This window comes from Ixodes scapularis, unplaced genomic scaffold (genome assembly GCF_016920785.2).
Source record: "Ixodes scapularis isolate PalLabHiFi unplaced genomic scaffold, ASM1692078v2 PGA_scaffold12__126_contigs__length_90152505, whole genome shotgun sequence".
Classification (NCBI taxonomy): domain Eukaryota; kingdom Metazoa; phylum Arthropoda; class Arachnida; order Ixodida; family Ixodidae; genus Ixodes; species Ixodes scapularis.
This window is the reverse complement of record NW_024609838.1, coordinates 39,245,904-39,268,778: the sequence shown is the minus strand read 5'-3', so window position 1 is coordinate 39,268,778 and position 22,875 is coordinate 39,245,904. Positions and strand designations below refer to the sequence as shown.

At 48.1% G+C, this 22,875-nt stretch overlaps 1 protein-coding gene and 1 pseudogene across 1 annotated transcript in view; both read left to right on the top strand.

The window, feature by feature from the left end:
• Window positions 1–13,370: 13,370 nt before the first annotated feature.
• Window positions 13,371–14,943, top strand: LOC120844845 (annotated as a pseudogene).
• An 846-nt stretch (window positions 14,944–15,789) lies between these two features.
• LOC8037598 (lithocholate 6-beta-hydroxylase-like) overlaps window positions 15,790–22,875 on the top strand; it is a 45,875-nt gene continuing 38,789 nt past the window's right edge. Inside the window, exons 1-2 of the mRNA XM_042289186.1 lie at window positions 15,790–15,938; window positions 16,035–16,282. Of these exons, the coding sequence (XP_042145120.1) occupies window positions 15,790–15,938; window positions 16,035–16,282 (397 nt within the window). The remainder of the gene's footprint in view (window positions 15,939–16,034; window positions 16,283–22,875) is intronic.

The following is a 22,875-nucleotide window of genomic DNA, read 5'->3' as shown; positions in this document are numbered from 1 at the left end:
TCAAAAGTGCACCCTGCTACCAAAACCCCCTGTATATAGCATAATACGCGGTCCAGCCATTTGAACACGTAATCAACCACTGCCTGAAAAACGTAAGGGGCACTCGTGATGCTGTAGAGTAAGCGAGTGTACCTGAACAGTCCCACGCGCGTAATGACGACTGGTGACTGTGCCTATGGATGCAGTGTGAGCTGCATCTATTACTGTTTCGGTTGCATCCGGTACTATCGAAACGGACGCGCCTGTGTCTATCTGCATGCGCACATTCTTCTGGGCTACTTCCCTGGAAATCTCGTATCGACATGAACGGACTTCAGAAGAATCGACATTATACAGCACAGCTTCCACTTGGTCACTGTCCTCCAATACAACGTTCGCAGAGTCTCTGGCCCCGCCCTTCACATTTTCTACCCCCCCTACACATTTTCTGTTCTCCCCTACACATTTTCTAACCCCCCCCCCCCCCCTGCGCATTTTCGCCAGGTGTCCATAACGCTTACAAGAGCGGCAGCGATACTTGCGAAGTTTGTAACAGGACGCCTCGTGCGCTGAGCCGCACCACCAGAAACAGTCAGATGACTCCCACGCTCTTGCTCTCGATGATTAAGCCGTAGCAGAGGATTTCTCACATCGTCATGGGCGTCTACCACTGTCTGGCTTATGGGGGAGTGTGCTGACCATTCCTTGGGCATGACTGGGCTGAAACTTCTGGCTTTCTGTGCGGACTAGCTTGATACTCTGCGCGATATCTGCGGTGCTTGCGAACGTAAACGTGCTCTTCTTTAGCGACTACGCTTGAGTTTCTCTGTTGCTAAGCACGGAGACAAAACGACCTCAAAGAGCGTCATCCAGAAATGCCCCGAAGTCGCACGACGCAACCAATCGCTTCAGCTCTACAGCAAAAACTGCCACAGATTCGACCCCTTGCTGGAAAAACGCCTGTTAAACTTGAACCGCTCCGCTATGACTAGTGGCTTCGGCGAGTATCGTCTCTGCAATGCTTGCAGCAGTTGTGCGTAGGTCTTGCTTTCTGGGGTTTCGGGTTTGATCAAAATGCTAAGGGTATTGCAGGCATTCTTTTTAGAGCGCAGCTCTTAGGGGCCCGTTCCCGGCTTGAGCGGCGTCGGCGTCGCCGTCGGCGTCGCCGTAACCAAGGTCATCCCAAGGTCACGCGACCCCTCCCAAGGTCATCTCAAGGTCACGTGACCCCACGTGACCCCCTGAAGGTCACGTGACCCACGTGGGGTCATCTTGGGATCACGTGACCCCCAAGGTCACGTGACCCCTCGAGGTCACGTGACCCCTTCCAAGGTCATCTCAAGGTCACGTGACCCCAAGATGACCCCACGTGACCCTTTGAAGGTCACGTGACCCCTCTGAGAAGAGTGGTTGTTTGGGCGAGTTGGTTTGACATCTTATACAATCGTGTGCGCAACAAAGACGAGGACAAAAGCAGAGAAGAGGACACAACAAGGCGCAACTTTCAACTGAATTTTATTGAAAAATAAAATAATATACCGGAACACGTTTTCAATAAAATTCAGTTGAAAGTTGCGCCTTGTTGTGTCCTCTTCTCTGCTTTTGTCCTCGTCTTTGTTGCGCACACGATTGTATAAGACCCCTCTGAGGTCACGTGACCCCCGAGGTCACGTGACCCCCAAGGTCACGTGACCCCTTCCAAGGTCATCTCAAGGTCACGTGACCCCCCAGGTCACGTGACCCTTCTGAGGTCACGTGACCCCTCAAGGTCACGTGACCCCCAAGGTCACGTGAGGGTCACCTTGGGGTTCACGTGACCTTGAGGTGACCCCCAGGTCACGCCTCCCCGAGGTCACGTGACCCCCTCCCCGAAGTCACGTGACACCCCCCCCCCCCCGAGGTCCCGTGACCCCCCCCCCCGGAGCATATTAAAGAATGAGGGGAGGAGGAGGAGAAGGGGGAGGGGTCTACCCTCCCCTCAGTACCCTTCACTCCTCCTCCTCAAGAGCTGCGCTCCGATTCGGCGTTACAGGGATTTGTAAACGGCTTTCACTTTTTTGTTGTCATTATAAACTTTGATATCTTGAGGTCGTCGCTCGCCTTGGAAGCCTTCGGGAAGTTTTCAAACCCCTCTAAGTAGGACTTGAAGTCCTCGTCGCCGTGCTCGACGAACTGGTCGAACCTTCCAAGCGTTGCCATCCCGAGGTCTTGCCACGTCACGCTCCAGACACGCTGTAGTGGCTTTTTGCGACTCGACAGGAACTGTGCGCGTTGGCATTATGTTTTAGCCGCGGTGGACGATTAAGCAGGCAGAGCGATTAACGCAACAAGTTTATTCGGCAAGCGTGGCCGTATCAAGAACCAATAGCTGAGCCCGCTAGTGACGTCATACGCGTGGTATGACGTCACTACGTGTGGTGTCATGCGTAGGCATGATACCACACGTACTGCCGTTCGTTCTGTCATTGTTATCTCTAAAGAATTTGAATTTGAAACTTCTCTCAAAATGTGATGAAAGTACTGAAATTGGCTGTATTTATGTATTTTAACGAAACTTTCTAGGCGGTCTCAGGGGAAAATCCAAGGGTCGTACAACCTTCATTACATCTTTATAATGAACTTTAAAAAGAATCAATACTCTGGTGCATTCCTGAAACTCAGGTTTGTGTAGCGAAATTTGCCCAAGGCGGATGACCAGACTCAATATTCTGCAAGGCTTTCCTCCTCTCACGTTTTCGAAACGAGGGAAGTGAAGGCTGGAAAGAAGGGACTGAAGAAGTCGGGCATGAGTCCAAGCGCTCCATTCGGATGATGGGGTGGTTCATTGTGCCATCAAGTGAATTGAGATAAGTCAGGAAAAATAGTGCCCCCACCAATGGACACATCACAATCTGTGCGTCGGAGGATTAGCGAAGGAAACTTCCCGGACCAGGAAACGAGAGCCAAGTTTGTTTCTCTTACAAAACCGAGTTTGTTTCTCGCACACCGCGGTACGACTTCGCTGGGTGCTTCTTTGATCTCCGAAATCTTAATAAACGGGAATCGATATTTTTTTCTCGAAATAACTGATGCTTCCAGTCGGAAGCCTGGATCGGACTACATTGGTATAAAAATGCCGTGGCCACAAGGAAGGAAGGGTGAAGAAGCATCTTTGTACAAACTTCGGGGCGAAAGATAAGCTGCAGACAAGCCACAATTTGTGTAAAAGATACAATGAGGAAACTCAATCACTAACAGAGCACTATTGGGAGGCAGTCGCCAACGAACCCCCCCCCCCCCTTCCAAAACAAACAAACAAACAAAAAAAAAAAACACGCTTTAAGTGGGACATCTAAAGAAATACCAGTGCGCGGCACGCTGAATAAGAACTTGTGTGACGCTAGCGGCATTGTGATTCACTGACTCAAGGCTGCTTGTCAATCATTTTGGGGTTGCGCTTTTGTATCGTAAACAATTTTTCTTTTTAGTTGGAGGTTATGCGTTAACCAGGGTGGGCTTATCGGAACAGGGGTGGGAGCGATGGGTAAGAGACGGGGGAGGGGAGGAGAAGAAAGCAGCAACGGTAGAAGGGGTAAAAGGAGGGTAGAGGAGGAAGCGAGGGAAAAGGCGAAAGCGCGAACTGATCGTTGTCTTCTCTTCGTCCTTTGTAGGTTTTGCGATAAGCGAGAAGCGTCCTCTCCCTCCCACTTGCGCCTGATCGTCGCGGGGCCTCGAGAATCGAAATATTACCAAGTCTGATGATGGCCAGCGGAACCCGCAATACGTCACCATAGATTTCGCACCACTCAAAAAATATTTCGCTTTTTAGCCTCCCGGACAACGAATTGTCTGCTGGTTTGGACCGGATTTAGCGAAAAATAACCCATTATCTATCCTCATCTTTCATGGAATAATCATGTAGACTAAATTTCTAAAAGAGCAAACCAATCTTTAGGATTTATGAGAAGACATTTGTACATGGCAACAACAGAAACGAAACTAATATAGTCGGTTACTAGTTAAGAAGGTAGGAGAAGCTCCTCCCACAAGCGTGATGCGCCGGTTTCAAATTCCTCCGCAGTCAAAAGAAGAGTTCACTGGAAACGCTCCTTGTACCGCTTCAATGGATAGATATTGGCTACAGAGTGATGCCAACTTGTCTCCGATCCCACTTTTTAAGAAATCGACCTTTGTATTCATCAGAGGGGGAACCGAGCCCCTGAAAGCAGCCTTTGTATCCATCGGAGGGGGAACCTAAACACTGAAAGTAGTATTTGTTTTCATAAGAGGGTGAAAACTCTAATCTACCTCTCGTGGTTTCCACAATGCTAAGTCAAACTCGAAAGATAAAGCAAATATGTACAGAAAGGCAAGACCCTCCTCGCGTGTTGGCCGCGACGTCACGGAAGCGATGGGACGCTATTGGACGCGGAGGTGGCGGAGGGACATATGATTCCCTTTGAGGGATATTTGCCGCTACCTCCTTGACTTGTAACCATGCACTGCTCTGATTAGGTCAACGTTGAAGTACCCACCTATAATTTGGAACCCGCGTCAAAATGATTTAAATGACAGGCTAGAAGCTCTTCAAAACAGGGCAACTCAATTCATACTCAAACAATACACACGTGTAAGCACCACAGAACTTAAACACTTCAGCAAAGAAGATATCTTGCTAGGCTATCGCATTTTTATTAGCTCTTTCACTCTTCAACTGAATTTCGCAATAATAACGCCATCCCACTCCCGCATCTTTCCTCGTCATGATCACCCCAAAGAAGTTGATATTCCCGTGGCAAAAACTAACATGTGTAAATTTTCGTCGCTTCTGCAGGCCTGCGATGAGTTGGCAAGTAAAATCGCACACACAACAAACCATGACACGTTTGTTTTATTGTTACGTGGCTCTTTATCATGACGTCAATTTTGTTTTTATTTTCCAAGAAGCACGTCTACGTTCGGTGCCTTTATATTTCCACTTATTCATTTTATCATCGCTGAGTAATTCTCTTCTATAGGGTTTTCTAAGTACCCTCTTTTTTGGTAGCACTTCTACATTTCTTCTGCATTATTTTTTAATCACTTAGAGCTTATTACATGCTGGTATGCGTGACCATGTACCATGTTACGCGTTATTGAGTTCGTTAGCGTGATTATGTTTCCCTTTATATTTTCATACAATTACAACAATGTACGATTTTGATGACAATCTATTTACTCCCCCCTTTATGTAATACACCTGTGGACCTTTAGAAGTAAATAAATTAATAAAATAAATTCAAATTCTTGGTCATTTACCTTTTTTGGAAGGTGCCAAAAAATCTAGATACAACAAGAACAACGACACGCAAAAATAATAAAAAATATTAAAAAAATGTCGACGGATGTTGATGTGAAAAAAAAAAAAAAAAGCTTTTAATGAAGCGAACTTGTGCCAGTAAAAAGAAAGGGGGTGACGTACGTCGTTACACGGAGGCGCAGCTGTTCGATGCAGCGCTCTATAATAACTATTCTAAGCCAGAGCGCACGGTAACTGTCCGTGGATAAAATTAGTTTTTCTATAACGGAAACGTTCTGTAGAACGCATTGTTAAGCTAGCGGGGTTCAAAGAACCCGACGAATCCTCGTGACTCTCGCGGGCGCTGCTATCTGGGAAACATTAAAGCCCCTTTATCCTCGGAAAAGTGGCGCCAGTCATTGTTGTGGAAATGCTCGAGACACGTGCCGCGCGCCACTTCTGGGGTAGAACATGGCGTCTGAAATCTTGCTCAGTGCTGCGCTGTGCCGCCGTGATCTTCCCAAGGGCTGCACGTTGCACGTGCCTCGTGCATCAACGAACCTTGCGCTACTTTTGAAAAATAAGGGGCTCTAGGAAACATATCGCTGTAGTTTGGTCGGGGTCACACTGCTCATATACATCTTACATTTCGTCGCGTGTGTATCTCTGAAACGCGTGCTCACCAACCCAGCTCACTCGTTCACGCTGCTTCGTGGCGACAGTCTTTGGCGGCTCATTACAAAATTGATAGCCCAACTGTCCCACCCGTACGCGTCGCTTCGCGGATACAGTCTGGGGCGGCTGATTATAAGAAAAAGAAAAGAGAAGCTAATAAACGAATCCTAATGAGAGCTGTCTATGAAACATCACGTGTCGATAAAACGTCGTTCGATGAAGTGATTGTACCGTCAATGAGTGGCGACTGCCGGTAGAATTTCGGGGAAGTAATTCTGCCGGCTGCTGGGAGAATAAACACTACCTAAGAATCACCCCGGTTCTTGTTTGTTTGGTAATATTCTCAGTTGTGAAACAGCCTCGTTGTACCTCTTCACACATCACGAATTGCTTGCAAGTGTGTACTTTTTTATGAAAGAGGCTGTCTAATAAACTTCTAGGAGATTTGAAAACAATCTCTTGTGTCTGTTTAGCTGCCTTTTTTCAATTACCTGGGAGCGTACATTTTTTTCACAGGTTTCCTTGTTGTTTTAAATTGGTTCGTGAAGATAGTTATGAAGTGGGTGCATAAAGTATTGTAACGGTTAACTCACCTTTAAAAGAGGTACATCGGTGTTCCCTTTAAGTTAAGTGGGTGTAGAAAGCGGTGTAACAGTGCATCATCGAATGGGGTGCTCCCGTGTTTCCTTTGAGGGCAGTAGGTGTAGAAATGGGGGTAATGGTTCACTATTGAGCGGGGTGCATCTGTGTTCCCTTTCAGTGAGGCGGGTTTATACAGTGGTGCAATGACACACCTTCGAATCGGGTGCATCTGTGTTCCCTTTCATTTAGTGGGTGTAGAAATTGGTGCAGTCATACACCATTGAATGGGGTGCACCTGTGTTCCCTTCGAGTGAGATTGGTGTAGATATAGGTCTACATGTGCACCACACCAACGAGTGTACACTTACTCCCATCTTTGGGATGTACGACTATTTTCCCAAAGGATATATGACAAGCACTTACACCGACCAACGGGTGCACCCCACTGCACTCTTCCCTTTTAAAGTGTTCAACAGACAGTCTGGAAACCCGAGTCAACACAATATCAGTGGTTCGAATGCCGCGTGCCAAGTTTTCTTCTTGAACTCAATACCATGCGACATTCCAAGCAAGGATCTCGCGGTGACTCGCGTTTGAGTTTGTATGCAGACTGCCTTGTATATAATGGTACTGATGCAAAACTATCGATAATGACTATCGATACAATCGATAGTTTTTCCAAAATCATCGATAGTGTCGCAGAACTATGGGTAGTCGACTATCGATAGTACTCTCAATAGTTTTTCGATAGTCGACTATCGATAGTAATATCGATAGTCTTTTTACTATGGATAGTAAGACTTCTGGCGACTATCGATACTGTCGATAGTACTATCGATAGTTCTGCACTACTAGAGCGAAGACAGTTGCCGCCCCGCCGCTCACCTCCCTTCCTCCTCTCTTCGCCCAAACTCCCGTCTTCGTCATCACTGAAAGCTGAACCAAATTTGGGATTGTTAGTGCTTCGGCTAGTTAATGTCTCATTTGAAAAAAATAAAGCGAGAAAAAGAGAAGAGGGAGTGACGCAAACTTCTATAGTGTCGCAAAACTATCGATAGTAAACCGTCGACAGTACTATCGATAGGTTTACGATAGTCAACTATCGATAGTTTTCCGATAGTCAATTAACGATAATTCTCTGATAGTTGACTATCGATAGAACTATCCATAGCTTTTCGGTAGTCGACTATCAATTGTACTATCGATAGTTTTTCGATAGTTGACTATCCATAGTCAAATTTCTGGCGACTGTCAATATTATCGATGGTACTATCGATAGTTTTCCACCTCTAGTATAATGTATAAGCGGTGTAACCTCGGCTTTAGGGTGTGTGTGCCGCGATCACATCCGGTCGCTGTACCTTGTCCTCTTTTTGGAGCGACGACTGTCCTCTTTTCAACAGCTGGTGTGGGAGTTCAAATATATCGTAGGTAAATCGGCGTCCCTCAGGCAATCCATCGTTCCATACGCGCAGTGAACGCCACGATGCTCATCGAGATTATAGTGTGCGCTGCTCTAGGCCTTTTGGCAATCTTGTACAAGTGAGTTCATGTCTGGTCCAGTGTCCAGCCCTATTTGTTGCGATTTGTTCGGTTCTCGTGCACATTGTATACAAGCTAAGCCAATGCAATTATGAATGGTAATTTTAATTTTTAACTGATGTTCTACAGTCTGTAACCGTGCAAGTTGAATTTTACGTGTCCTTTGCCTTGTTTTCAAAAGTGCAGTGGTTCTTGTAATCTAGAATTCTTAGTGATGTAATGAACTAAATATCTATTCCCGAGCAGTTCTTATTGAAACGAACGAAACATGTGCTAGATTACCATATATGCACTGACCCGATCTATAATAAAAAAATGCTAGTTTTATCAGTGAACTTTAGATTTGTAAGCGTTAAAGACAATCCACCATAAATGTTTACGTGTATCAGACACATAAAAGACACCAAATATTATCGGCAGCTGCGCGCGCCGCCCTTTTCAAAACAAATATCGCTAATGTGAAAATGATTAAATATAAATGGGAGTAAACAACGCCGCTTATGTGCCGTCTTACCGGCAGAATATGTTAATCAGCCATGGCAAAACGTAAAATTGAGTTGTACTCACTTTACTTCATGGCCATAAGCGTTTTTTCAATAGGGGTGGCACTGGAATGTTTGTGATTCTGTGCACTGTGCAAAATGATCAGCAAATCTTCTGGATGTTCCTGCTTCCAACTTCCATTAGCGACGACAGTCAAACTTCGCGTCTTAGTGCGTTAGCGAATTACTAAAATACTAAAAAGTAGGGAACTGCATTTACAATTACACTTTAATAAAAGTAAGGGACTGTTACCTCAAATATGAATCCGTTGCTTTCGCGGCGTTACTCTTAGGCTTACTGTACCAGGTGAAGACAAACCAAAATTGTTATAGAAGGGTTTAGTGTGGCCGCCACTTACACTTTGCGACCATGGGCACCATTGGGGCTCTGAAACGTTTCATCGGACATCTCGCATCGTTTCGATGAGAAGAAGTCGTCTGCTGCACTGAACACCCTTTTATCTCCCTTTTCAAAATAGGTTCAGTCACCTGGATGCGCGACTGAGTGGCTACAAAAAACGCGTTCGCAAGGTCTCTTTCAATCCGTTGGACACCCGAAACATCAGCTAGATCAAGTTGGCCCATTGAGACGCTGTGACCTAGATACGGCTCCCCCAAACTTCTCGTTTGTACCTAGAGTGGATTATCTTCGTCGCTGAGGTTGATACTAAGAAGTTTCTTTATCTCTATCCTTCACTTGTACAGAAGTAAGCAAAGAAAAATTCCGAGGACAGCTGAGCACTTCTTACGAGTTGCGAATGCAAAAGCATCAATGTCCAATTGAGTGCAGCTGAGTGCTCCTTCGAGTTTTGCACTGCGAGTAATATTTTCGAGTTTTGAGGTTGCGACCGCTGACGACATCGATGCTTCAGGCACCGCAATGTTTGTCGACGCCTAGAGGAGCAGAGGCGGCCGCAGCGCCGGCAGGGAGTGCGACGGTGCACCGCACAGACCGCCCTAGCTCGCTGGTGACTGCTGCGCCGCTGGGCGAGGCAGCGGCGGGAGTGCGAAGCTCGGCGCGGCGCCGTGAGTGTGAAATCGGCGTGACGAGTGCTGCAATCGCGTGTCCTCCTATCATCATCATCACCCTAGCTGCGTGTACCGGTTGGCGACGTTAGACGTCAAAGCGTAACGTTAGGCCTAAACTTAGGCTTAACGGTAGGCCAGCGCCTCCCCTCCCCCCCCCCCCCCCTCCACTTACGTCAAACAGCTGCGCGTACCGGCTGAGGACGGAGATCTCAAAGCGCAACGATAATCCTAACGATAACCGTAATGGTTTGGGTTATGGGGATATTTATAGAGCGTGTAGTTGGTCAGCCATTAAAGTTGCGACGAGTCAGACGCTGTAGATGAGCAACTTAGACAGTGCAGTACAACCGCTAGCCTAGGGTCTTTAACGTGCACCACGCAGTAGTGATACACGACCGCACGCCGGTACGATGCTCATCCAGGTCAAAACGGGCAGGGGTGGTGCTCGAACCCAGGATCCCTGGGTTCTGCAGCGCGAGCTTTCGCTCCACGTGCTCCGTTTCTTCCCTTGCAGTCGGAAAAACGGACAAGGGGAAGCGGCAGCAAACTCCTTTCTTTCTTTGGGCCTAATCGTGTCAGCTATCGTCGCAGGTGGCGTGCTGTGCGGCGAAGAGGCGTTGAGAAGCGACTCCGGGTTGTGGTGCGAGAGTTCAGCTTCAAAAAACTTTGTCTCGCTTTAAACAAAAATTACTTTGATTAAACTTTCACAATCAGAAGGCAATCGATTGTTCTTCCAAACCCACCACATTGTGCATTTTTACTTGGACCACCTCAGGGTGAAATAAACGGCAGTTTATGCATCAAAACGCACTTTTTTGCAACTTCAGGATTTTTGTTTACTGCAAGATATTTAAGTGAGCGGTTTTAAACATTTTTATAGATTATTTACCCGCAGGGGGCACCCGGTAAAAAGTTTTCTTAAGTCCTGAAGGTAATGAGATATTTTTAATAAAATACAAAAATGTTATAGTTTCCCAAAAAAAAGATTAGTTTTTTATATTTAAATTAGACAAAACTGCACAAGCTAAACCACGTTGTAAGTCGAAAGCTGTGCAAATTAAAAAGATATTGTCGGGTGTTTTATCAAAAACCTGACTTTTCATCAATTACTGATTGATGCCTAGTTTCACGCTGTTTTTAAACCTTAAAACCGCGCTCACGGCATCAAAAACTTTTTTTCGTGATAAATATTTCAGGGCAAGGCTACAAATGTTGCGGCAAAATGCCATGGATCTTTTTTAGAAATCGGAGGTGCTCGAGCGCAACGTTTGGGACGTTTGACATAGAATGACCCTCCATCGAGTTCGACAGGCGCGCGGAACGCCATAGACGGCAACCACGCTCACACGACCCTCGGGCAAGCAAATACACGCGTCCACGCACAACGAGCAGGCGCAGAGCGACACAACCGTTACAAAGTTACAAATTTGGAAGAGGTGAAAAGTGGAGCCAAGGGCCGAGGCCCAGGGCGCCGGCCAGTCGAGCGAGTTTGCTGCTCATGCAACTTCCTCCCTGTCTGTTTATGATTTAGGTTTTAGACCGATAGACAAAAAAAAAAAAAAAAAAATAGAAATTTATGTATCAAATAAATTACATTTTATTTGCAGGACGCGGGGAAGACATTTTGTTGAAATTATTCTTAGCAAACGAAGTTCCATATTTGTATTGTATTAATGAGAGCCCCCACCACGAAAGCGCTGCTGCCAGTGGCGACGCTATTCACAGCGCCGCCAATGGTGGCGACGCTAATGTCGAAGCCGCGAAACTCGGACTGTGACCGGGGGTTGACTTGGTCAAAAGCAATGGCAGTGCTAACGCACATTGCGGGCGATGAAGATTTTAAGTCTGCACTCGTGCAGCTGCACGGTGATATAGCTTTACTGCGGTAGGTTCAGGAAAGAATTGCAAAATTGAATTTCCACATAGCTTCACGTAAAACAGAACTTTGTGAACACCACGTCGCTTATGCTGCCATATACCTCGCTAGAGATATCAGACTATATCTGGCATTATGACGCTATATCTGGCAGACATCAGGTTATATGTGGCCAATGTTTGATATGTGCCATACATGAAATCTTCAGATCTGGCCAGATATTTTTTTTTTGTAAGGATGCGAGGCAGCCGACATTTTGAAATTTTCCCTTTCCCTGGGCACGAGATCCCTCGAGAAGTTCCCGCAAGTAATTACCAGCGTTGCTTGGGTACGAAATACGTGCTAGCATTTTTTTTACATTCTGCTGATTCGCACTTTCGACTCACAATTTCTTGAATTACGCGAAGCTTTTGCGTGGTGTGCACTAAAGCTATTCATTAGCCGGACTAGTCTTCATGGCATTGCATTGCTTTTTCTGCAGTGTCTACAAGCTCTGCAAGACGAAAAGGACATTCTTCAAAGACCTGGGCATACCGGGACCAGATCCTCATCCCATTTACGGAAATATGGCTGAACTCTTCGAAATGGTACATTATTTCTCAGTAAAGTGGTTTTTGACACCTTTGCTTGAAGAGCTGGAACAGGAAATTGTGTTTGATTCTTTTAGCACAATACTTCCACAGGTTCAACGGATGTCTCTACATACCTTTTGGCTATAAACTGCAAATGAAGAAGCTTGAAAGCCGTTTCCTTTTATCAAAATATATATGAAAAAATAATTAACAACAGAAAATATCAAAATTTTCATAGAGGCCTATCCACTTTGTAAACACATCCCCCCTCCCACTCCGCCCCCTCCGCTGCCCCCCCCCCCCCCCCCCCCCCCCCAGCCCCGTTCATAAAATAAAGCACTTTTTTGTGAATTGCACATCACGAAATTATATATGTATAACTTCGTGATGTGCAGTTCACAAAACATTGATATATATATATATATATACATACATAGCTTCACGTAGTTTGGGAAATAAAGTTTTAGAGACTGTATGACGAACGCCGGGTCCTCCAGGCGAAACGGTTGGGAAATAAAGTTTTGAAGTTTTAAGTTCTAAGTTTCCAGGTTTTTTTTTTTTGGCGACGTTTTTATTTACCTAAGTTTTTTTATTCGTTCAAGTTTCTACTCCATATATATATATATATATATATATATATATATATATATATATATATATATATATACATATATATAAAACTGAGAAGAAAAAAACCCTTAGTGAAAAACAGCAACAACGGACGATTTAATCTTCGACGTTTCGGCCGGAGTCCGGCCTTCCTGACGAAAGCCGGACTCCGGCCGAAACGTCGAAGATTAAATCGTCCGTTGTTGCTGTTTTTCACTAAGGGTTTTTTTCTTCTCAGTTTTGTACCCACGCCTTCGGCCTCCCGCCACCATGCCCGTTATATATATATATATATATATATAGAGAGAGAGAGATGTGCTCAATTTCAATTTTCCTGTCGTGCCTGTGTTTCTTCTTTGATTCCGTATACCTCAACTGTTTGTCTTGATGTTCCAGGGTACATTGAAAGCGACTGAAGGGTGGGCCTCCAAATACGGTGATATTGTCGGGTAAGTTACGCTTCCTGCCCCTTGGCGTTTTAGAGTGTGATGCTAACTTACTTTCTTGTACGGCTTACACGACAGTAGTCTGTGCCTCATATATAAAAAAGACGCTTACCTAGATGTTTTTAGAATAAACACGAGAAAAAAAACACAAATACAACACGGAGTATGTTAGACAATAAATTAAAGTATATTTTAATTCCTGCACTCTCAAAACAAAATCTGGTCGTAAAATAACTCTCAGGGGAAAGTACGGACTTAACAATGGGCAGAGTAGGCAGCTGCCTATAAAACGTCAAAAGTTTGGGAACGCCCAATTTGTTGTCACCCCCAAATTAATTGGCTCTCTCTTTTATTTTTTTTTAATCTAGCTCCGATTTTATCACTTTGAGAATTCTAGCTCCGAATCTAGCCCCTTTTGAAAGTATTAATTTTAAACATAGCTACTTCCCCCCCCCCCCCCCCCCCCCCCTCCCCCCGCTCCCCATCTCCTCACCTAAACATTTTGATGACCTCTTTTCTGAGAACGAACTCTCGCTGCCCGGCTACGACACGTATACGCGACCGACCATCCCGCATCGCCAACGAACGCCGAACAGTCCGGGTGGCAAAGCGCCGCCGCACAGCGTCAATTACAGGGGCAACGCGGCGGTCCTAGTGGCTGCCCGCATCCCGCGTGACGAGCTGGACCTCCAGCGCTGGTGCACGCAACATCAAGAGGTCGTGGGCATGGCCCTCCAACTCCCCCAATGTAAGGTCGTGGTGGTGTCGATATACGTCCGACCGTCGATCCGCAACAGCGTCACCATTGACTGGTCCTGGGTCGAAGACCTGCGGAAAATGCATCCCGATGCCCTCGTCGTCATCGGTGGCGACTTCAACACACGCCACACGTGCTGGGGATCGAGTACCGACACATACGGTTCGAACCTAGTTTGCGCAATGGAGGACAACCACCTTAGCTTGCTCAACGATCCGGACTTACCAACTCGAGTTGGCCAGCACGCCCGCCAGGGTGACACCACGACCGACCTGACATGGACGAACCGGCGGCGGGCCCTCTTCTGGGAACTAGGAGCAGACACGTGGGGGAGCGACCACCTGCCCATCTTCATTCGTTTGCGCGGTCACAAGATTACGGCGCCGAAACGAACTACGAGCGTCGTCTGGTGGGACGCCTTCCGCGCAGAGCTGGAGTAAACACCCGTCACCACATCAGGCGGTGACTCGGAAACGCACGGACTGGCTCACCTCCTACGGACAATACGCGGAGCCAAAAGGTCATCTACCCAGCAATTTCAAGTGGCGGAGGACAAGCCGTCACCGACTTGCACCTGGCTAACCCATGGCAACAACGCCTCGACGCGCTGTGTGCGTACAGAGAGAGAGGACGAATGCCCGGACTGCGATGTCGTCTGAGCCTTATAACGGCTGAGGCGCGTGATTACGCAAATACACTCTTACAGACAGATGGTGCGACCTCTGCTCCAGCTTCAACGGTAACATGAGCGGACCGCGCATATGGCACATCTTTCGCAATTGGCAGGGCAAAGCCAAGAGACGCACCACGGCGCAGACAACGGCTCTACGCATGCGAATCTCGGAGGAGCAGCTGGCGCTCCAGGCTGGGGCAGTGTTCTTCCCGCAGCCTGCGGCTACACCGGATCCCACCATATACTCCCGAGACTCCGCAACACCGACCCAGATGATCGGAGATTTCCAGGCATTGGATCTCCGAGTACCGGAGCAGGTCGACATGGACCAACCGTTTCAAATGGCCGAACTTCACGCAGCTTTAGCAAGGGCGAACGCCCGCAGCGCACCTGCCCAGACCTGATAACCATCTCAGAACTGCGCAACCTCCCTGAACTCCCCCTTCAGCTTGTCCTTGACGCGATAAACGAGATTTGGGCGACGGGCAAATTCCCGAGCTCCTGGCGCGAATCCCTGGTGATACCAATTCCAAAACCGGGCAAGCCACCAAATGAGTTCACTAAACTCCGGCCAATTTCCATTACCAGCAACCTGTGTAAACTCACTGAACGTATGGTCCTCGAGCGACTCATGTGGCATCTCGAGAGGAACTACCCGCTCCACCCACATCAGCTAGGATTCCGCCACGGGATGAGCACGCAAGACATTCTCCTTATGTTGCACCACCAGGTCCTTGACGCCTACTCGAAAGTGCAGACGAGAACGGTGGTGGCGGTGGACGTTCGCAAGGCCTTCGACACCGTCCCTCACGAGGCGGTCATCCAGAGCGCAGAGCTTGCCGGAGTGTGTGGCCACCTTCTCAATTTCGTTAAGAGTTTCCTGAACGACAGAACGTACAAGATCAAAGCCGGGGACTTCATTGAAGCCGCTCAACCGAACAGGACCGGGGTACCGCAGGGCGCGGTCCTCTCGCCCACCCTCTTCAACCATGGTCATGGCAAGACTTCCCCCACTCCTTGAAGCGGTTCCGTCGCTGCACTTCGCCATATACGCCGATGATGTCACCATCTGGACAACGACGGGATCGGCGGGTGAACAGGAGCACACGCTTCAGCTTGGCCTCGACGTCATACAGGGCTTTCTTCGGAATGTCGGCATGACCGCCTCGGCCGAGAAGACCGAATACGTCGCGGTTTTAAACGGGCCCCACAGAAAGACCTAAGCGGTCCGCAACCAAATCGCCCTCAACATGGCCGGCCAGGGGATACGGCGAAAGCCCTCCGTTCGGATCCTGGGAGCCTACATAGGTCAGGACGGCAAAGGCACCACGTGGGTGACGAAAGTCGCCTTGCAGTGCAGATCCCTCCTCCGCCTCATCCGTAGAATCACACACCTTCAGTGAGGCACGCGGGAGCGAGAAACGCGCCAGCTCGTCACGGCGCTGCTTGAATTCCGTATCCTCTACGGCTATAACTATCACGTCCTCATGCCCAGGCAGGCGGAGCAACTCGAGAAACTCAATCGCGAAGCCATCTGCATTGTTACCGGACTGCCTAAACATACGCCCCTCCGGGAGCTGTACGCACACGGCCGCATGAATCTCCAGTCGGAACTCGCCAAACAGGCGCTCCTCGCCCAGAGAGACCGCCTCAGCAGCTCGACAGCTGGGCTTTCCATATGGGAAGAGCTTCGCGTGCCTCCCAGTCTGGACGTCCGCCCGGCGGACGCGTACTCGCCCCCTCGTGGGCCGCCCCGGTCACGCTTACCGACAAAAAACCCCTCCCACGAAACATGGGACCTGGAAAGAGCAACTCGGAGCGACGCAAACGCTTTGACAAAGCGCACACACGTAGCGTCGCGCACAAATCACCGCCTACGCACACCATCATCTACACTGACATGGCGGAGACCTTGCTGTCGACTGCCGGCGACGACGGCGAAGGAGAGGACAGAACCCCCAAGCACGTCCAGGCGGTCGCGTGGGTCGACACCACCCATGGCATTCCGAACTCGGCTGCGCTTTCGACCACTGAAGACGTCGACACTACGCAAGCGGAACTCATGGCACTTCTCCGAGCATCTCAGCGGGTTCTTCAAACTTTTGCACCAACAGACTATCCACACAGGCTCCTACTGTTCACCGACTCGACCCGCGCGTACGAAACTTGCAGACGAGTGAGCGGGAGCCCATCAACGTACACGGGAATAGTCGGCGAGTTGCTCGCCGCCTTCCTAGAACTTCGAAACAAGCTCAACATCCAAGCTACTATTTCCTGGGCGCCCGCGCATGCGGGCATTGACGGCAATGAGTGGGCCCATAGCGAGGCGCGAGCAGCAGTTCGCCAGATGGCATCCGCGCCGAACGCATTCCACAACTCAGCCGGCGAGGCAGCCAGCCCGGCCGACCCGTCCCAGGCAGCACAAAACGTCGTGGAAACGTCGAGAAAAAGTCCCGGACGTCCGTGACGTCCCGCATGACTTCGATCACGTTTTTTCGATGTTGAGGTGACGTCCTTATATAACGTTCCATTAGAGTCCAATCAGTGACGTTGTGACGACGTTGTATTTCAACTCAAACGTCGTCAACGTTCCCACGACGTCGATGCACGACGTTCTCACAACGTCCAACGCTCACGTTTCTTTGACGTTGAACTGAAGTTCATAAATGACGTCCCATTATCGTCTTGTCCGTGACGTGCTGGCGACGTCACGTTTCAACTTTAACGTCGTCATCGTCACCACGACGTCACGATAAGACGTTTTAGCAACGTCGAACACTCACGTGTCTTCAAAGTTAAAATAAAGTCCTGGGTGACGTTACATTATTGCCCCGTCAGTGACGTTTCAGTGACGTCGCGTCCACACGTAAATGTCGTAAACGCCATACAAGACATGCTGGCAACGTCGACCACTCACGTTTTGTTCGACGTTTTTAGATTTTTCAGCTCAATCTCCAGCTGCAGAATCACTGTGGTCAAGGTGACAGTGCTCAAGAGCCGCAAAGAAAACTTAATTTTTGAGGGTTTTTTGAGAGAGTTTCGAAATGCTATTAATTGCACATCGATGACGCTAAAGAGGGCATTTACAAAACTCAATCTACACGGAAGAAAAAAAATAATATGAAAGCATGTTGGAAATATCATTCCTTTTAGATGTGCTTGTTATAATTTTGGTTTGTTTAAAATATTGTTACGGGTTTAATCTGCGAAGCTCATGGCGTCTAGAACGGATCGAATTGTAATATTCTTACATTTTGCACGCGCACTGTCGTCTTCCATGGGTCCTGGGCCCTGGCACGCGCCTCAGGGGCGCCGCACTATCCCCTCTCCAGGTGATTTTAGGCTTACATCCTTTTTTAGGAGCATCCATACTGCTCCGCGACCACCCGAGATTGTTTTAAGGTTCGTCAGTTGTTTTTTCGTATTTTGTAACCCATGCTCACCTGCGCACTGCCAAAATATTCGCATCAACATCACAGTTCATCCATAACACCAACTTCCAGCGCCTTAGCGCTTTCGGTAGATCGGGGCGCAAAGTCTTGTCACGTGACTGTCAGTACAGATCTGGCTTTCGTTGCCACTGGTGACGTACCCAAACCAAAATCGCATGCCAGCAAAGACTATATCAGAGCACAACTTCACTGCACACTTGCGCATTTTTGGAGTTGACTCAAAAAAATAAATAAAATAAAATGCCCGGCAATGACGAAATCCGGTAGATACTGTCAACGGTTTGTGGAAATTGACATTCATGACGCCAACCCCTGAATGGCCCAGATGACGGTCCAAAAAGCGTTCAACCCCAGTCCGCACTTACGTCCGAAAAAAAAAAAAAACACAGCAAAAAAGAAAAAAAAAAAAAACAGCCGGCACGTCGCGAGAGAGAGGGGGAAAGGTAGGCAGAGGAGAAGCCAGTGGCAACTCCATAGAGCCCCATGCGATACGTCGGGAAGCTCGGCAAGAAGAGGGCGAGCGAGAAAAGTGGGGGAAGATAGCGACGGACGAACAATTGACAAGCCTAAGTTCCGGGTGCACGTATTTTCTCAGTCGTTCCCAAAATATTTCACTGAATGTTCTGTTCTTCGAATTGGCCCAGAGAGAACAGCCCTGGGACCCGGTCCAGCTTTTTCCGAAAGCCAGTCACTAGCACCGGCTGTCACGTCTACGGGTCTACGAGGCAGGCTGCTATGTCGCCATGATTTTTCTTTTTTTTTAGTCTGCATACAGTATAAGTGCTGCGATTGGATGAGTCGTTCAAGTCGCCCCTATGAAGAAGTCGGTGATCGCCAAAAACGCCGTCGTATTCAGTCACGGCTCGAGGACCTTTTTCAAGGCCATAACGCTTCACACGTTGAATCGTACTACTGCTCCGATCAAGGTGCCTGTGAGGAATGAATGACGCCCCCAGAAAACAAGTGGCAGTGCACATACCGGCGCGTCAAGTCCAGCCTCCGATCAAGACCGTTCTGACGCTTCCGACGATCCCAATCAAGAACGCCCAGCGGACGGGATCCCCCTTCTGAAACCATTCCCGTGCACGCAGCGAGAGTACCAGCTACGCGCAATGGGACGGCTAGAGCACGCGCGTCAGCGCATTAATCAGAAGCAGAACGAGGTAAGCGGTGGAACATTCCGCGCCGCGTGACATCGTCTCTTGTTCACTTATTTACGTGAATTAGTTTGTTCTTTTATATCTTTGAGGCTGGCCCATCCAGGGACGTCTTTTGGAGGCGCTCCGTATTGTATCTCGTGTCTGAACATGCTCAAATAAACAGTTCGTACAAAACCTGTGTTTTAGTTACTTCCTTCGTACTTGCATGATAGCAGCTTGCCTTCGCAATAATACTAAAAAAATACTTTTTTTCTTTTTTTTTTTTTTTTTTGGGGGGGGGGGGGGACACAACGTTTTCCCACGACGGCTAGGGAACGTAATTTGGAAAGGTTTCTCGACGTTCTGTGAACGTCGTTGGTAGTCCGGATGTCGTAAACACACGTATCATAAACGTCGAGGGAGGACGCAACGGCCCACTGAGACGTGCATGTGATGTGCAACAAACGTCATTTGGAACGTCCCCTCGACCTCCTGTGCACCTTTTCTCGCGGACATTTAAAGGTTTCATCGACGTCGAAGGAAGGTAACGTCGGGACCTTCGACGTTTTACGACGTCACGTTACAGACGTCTTCAACGTTCTTTCGACGTTTTCTTCACGTTTATGTGCTGCTTGGGGTCTGTCGTCAAGGAAAGTGCTAAACAGCGAAGGCGGAGAACCCTACGCACCTTCGTGAGGAGTGGGTGGAATGCCCGGACGAGCAGTTGCGTCCCGTTCCTCCGATGCCGAATGACCTACCGAGGAGCACTCAGACCCTCGTCCGCCGCCTCGCGACCAACACTGTCCTATCCCCGGCGCTGCGCCATAAGTTCTTCGGCGACGATCCCGACGAGGGGGTGTGTTGCCGGTGCCAGAGGACCGCGACGGCTGCCCACGTTGTCTGGGAGTGCGAGCGCCACGCTAGCCTTCGGAAAACGAAACTGGAGGAACTCCCAGACGAGATCCGTCCGGCGACGTATGTCGATTGGATTCTGCCCACCAGTCGTGACAAGACGATCGTCTCCCTGCTGTGGACAAAGCTGGCGGAGTTCATCTACGTCAACGACGGCCCCGGTGGACGACTTTGCAGCAGCCGAGGGCACTGGGACCAACACCCACCCAGACCGCCATGACGGCAACGGCAGATCCTTAGGCCCACACCGATGCAGACGACAATGGTGCATTATATGTGTGTATGGTATATATATATATATATATATTATATATAACAGGGCAATAAAGAATGTTTTAACAACTGTGAAAAACCGTGTCCTCTTGTGTTAGTAATGTACACAATTTATAGGTTTAGCTCTTAGGGATCTAAATTTTTTGTCCGCGCCTGGTGCGTGGCTTTGATGGTTACGTCACGGTGCTGACGTCGCGGTTATCACAACCGTTGTGTTTTCTGGCCGTAGGGCTGCAACGACGATGAGCCCAAAGGAAACTTTCCGGTTATCGTATTATACGTGAGATCTTGACGTCACGCACAATTGTGGCGTCATGTGACGCTATAAATATCCATCGTACCGTCATGTCACGTGTCCCAGTAATGTCACGTGACTCTGCGACATCTCGTGACACCATGGCGCGAAGGTGTCACGGGAGGTCACACTGTGACGTGTCATCATCATGTTACAGACAACCTGTAAATAACAATGCATTCAGAGCGGCTTCGGAATATACCAAAGAGACGGGCTTGTGCGTTGGCACTTTTGTAGGAGGGCAAGCCAGAGTACCTGTTTTACAGTGTGATGGGAACTTCGGTGAACAGGCAAAAATGTAGCCAGAGAATTTGAAGAGGGTACTTTGCATCTACTGGATCAATTAAGTTGAGACATGAAAAAAACAAAAAACATGTTGTAATAATGTAGCACATAAAGCGTGCGCGATATTTACAGAAAAAACACAGAATATTCGATACCTTTGGTAGACAAAACAAAATCGTATTCTGATAATCTTTTGCATTTCTTTTGTATTATCGTTTAGGTATTTCAGCGGCTTCAGACCCGTGATCATCGTCCGAGACCCCCAACTCCTCAAACAAGTATTTATTAGAAACTTTGACAGCTTCAACGCAAGACTGGTGAGATATGAATCCTAAAGTAGACATCTATTTGGATTGCTGGGTCTCTGTGTTCTGTGTATGTTTCACGAGCTGGACTAGAAAGAGAGAGAAATATGGCGTTTTCCCGGTGTTCAAAGACACACATTCCTCGCTCGCGACAGAGAGAGAGTGCTTGAGAAATATGGGAGAGGGATATTTTGCTGGTCTTTTGCAGATAGCCTGTTTTCAATCAGTCTAAATACATCCTTAGTCAGTAGCTGATTGCCCTGTATTTTCGCAGTCAACGAGCGCAAACTAAACACCCTAGAACCAGCGGAGGCTCGGTGTCGGCTTCCCGTCTCATGCGTGGGATTTATCTTCTAGAGCAGTTGGGTGTGCAGATCAAGACTGTCGCTTAACGCCCTGTTTTTTGCGCTTCTTCGTCCGTCCGGCTTCAGGAGCATTCAGCGATCAAAAAAGACGCCGGAGGCGCCACCGCGGCGCCACCATGGGACGACACAATGACTCTGCTTAAGATTTCACAACGGTGGGAGTTTTGGCTGCGCGTTTGTGGTTTCGCTAAACATGCAACTGACAATCTGTATATGTTAGCACGGTGTACCTGCTTGGTTTTATTCGCTGCACTGCCGTACATCTTAGGAATATATCCAGCGGCATTGTATGTACTTCGAGATATATTTTTTGAGGCAAGGAACTCGGTTGTCCCGGCATGGTCTGATTGATTTTGTCTACAGCTGCTTGCGCCCAGCTTTGAGTAAACGTTGGTTCTTATCGAGCTTTAGAGCTCAGCTCTTAGGCGCCCGTTTCCGGATTGAACGGCGTCGCCGTCGCCGTCGACGTCGGCGTAACGACGCGTTGTTTGTTGGGAGATTTCCCATAAGTATGTCACACGTGACGTCACGTGTGACTCACGAGGGTCACGAGTGACGTCACGAGGGTCACAAGTGACGTCACGAGTGACTCACCGCGCGTTGCATTATGGATAAATTTCGCCCTTAAATTTAGCAGAAAACCTTCCCCGCTTAATTTTGCGGAAAAATTTCCAGCTAAATTTAGCGGAAAACTTTCCTCGCTAAATCTAGCAGAAAACTTTCCCTGCTATATTTAAGCCGGGAAAAAGTCCCGCCAAATTTAGTGGAAGAAATTCCCCGCTAAACTTAGCGAAAAACATTTCCCGCTAAATTTCACTCAAAAATTTTCCCACATAATTTAGCGGAAACATTTCCTCGCTAAATTCAGGGGAAAAGTTTCCCAGTAAATTTAGCGGAAAATTTTTTCCGCCAAATTTAGCAGAAAAAAGACCCCGCCAAATTTAGCGGAAAATATTTTCTCGCTAAATTTAGCGGGAAATATTTCCCTCTAAATTTAGTGGTTTAATAACGTTTTAAACTGCATCTTTGTTCTATGGTTCCCAGTCAATTTGGCGTCTAAAGGTTTGAACGGTTTAGGGATCTGAAAGGCTTAAAAGTTGAAGGGGTTTGAAGGGCTGAAGGGGCTTGAAGAGCTGAGGGGCTCGATGGGCTGAAAGGGATTGAAGCGCTGAGGGGGTCTCATGACACATGAGGGCTGAAGTGTTATTTTCAATAGGGGTGGGATGTTCTGCGTACCGCTTGTTGTTCAGCACAGCGATTCGTCAGCTGACTGTGAGGCACGTCGCAAGGATGAACGGGTCTAAGACTTA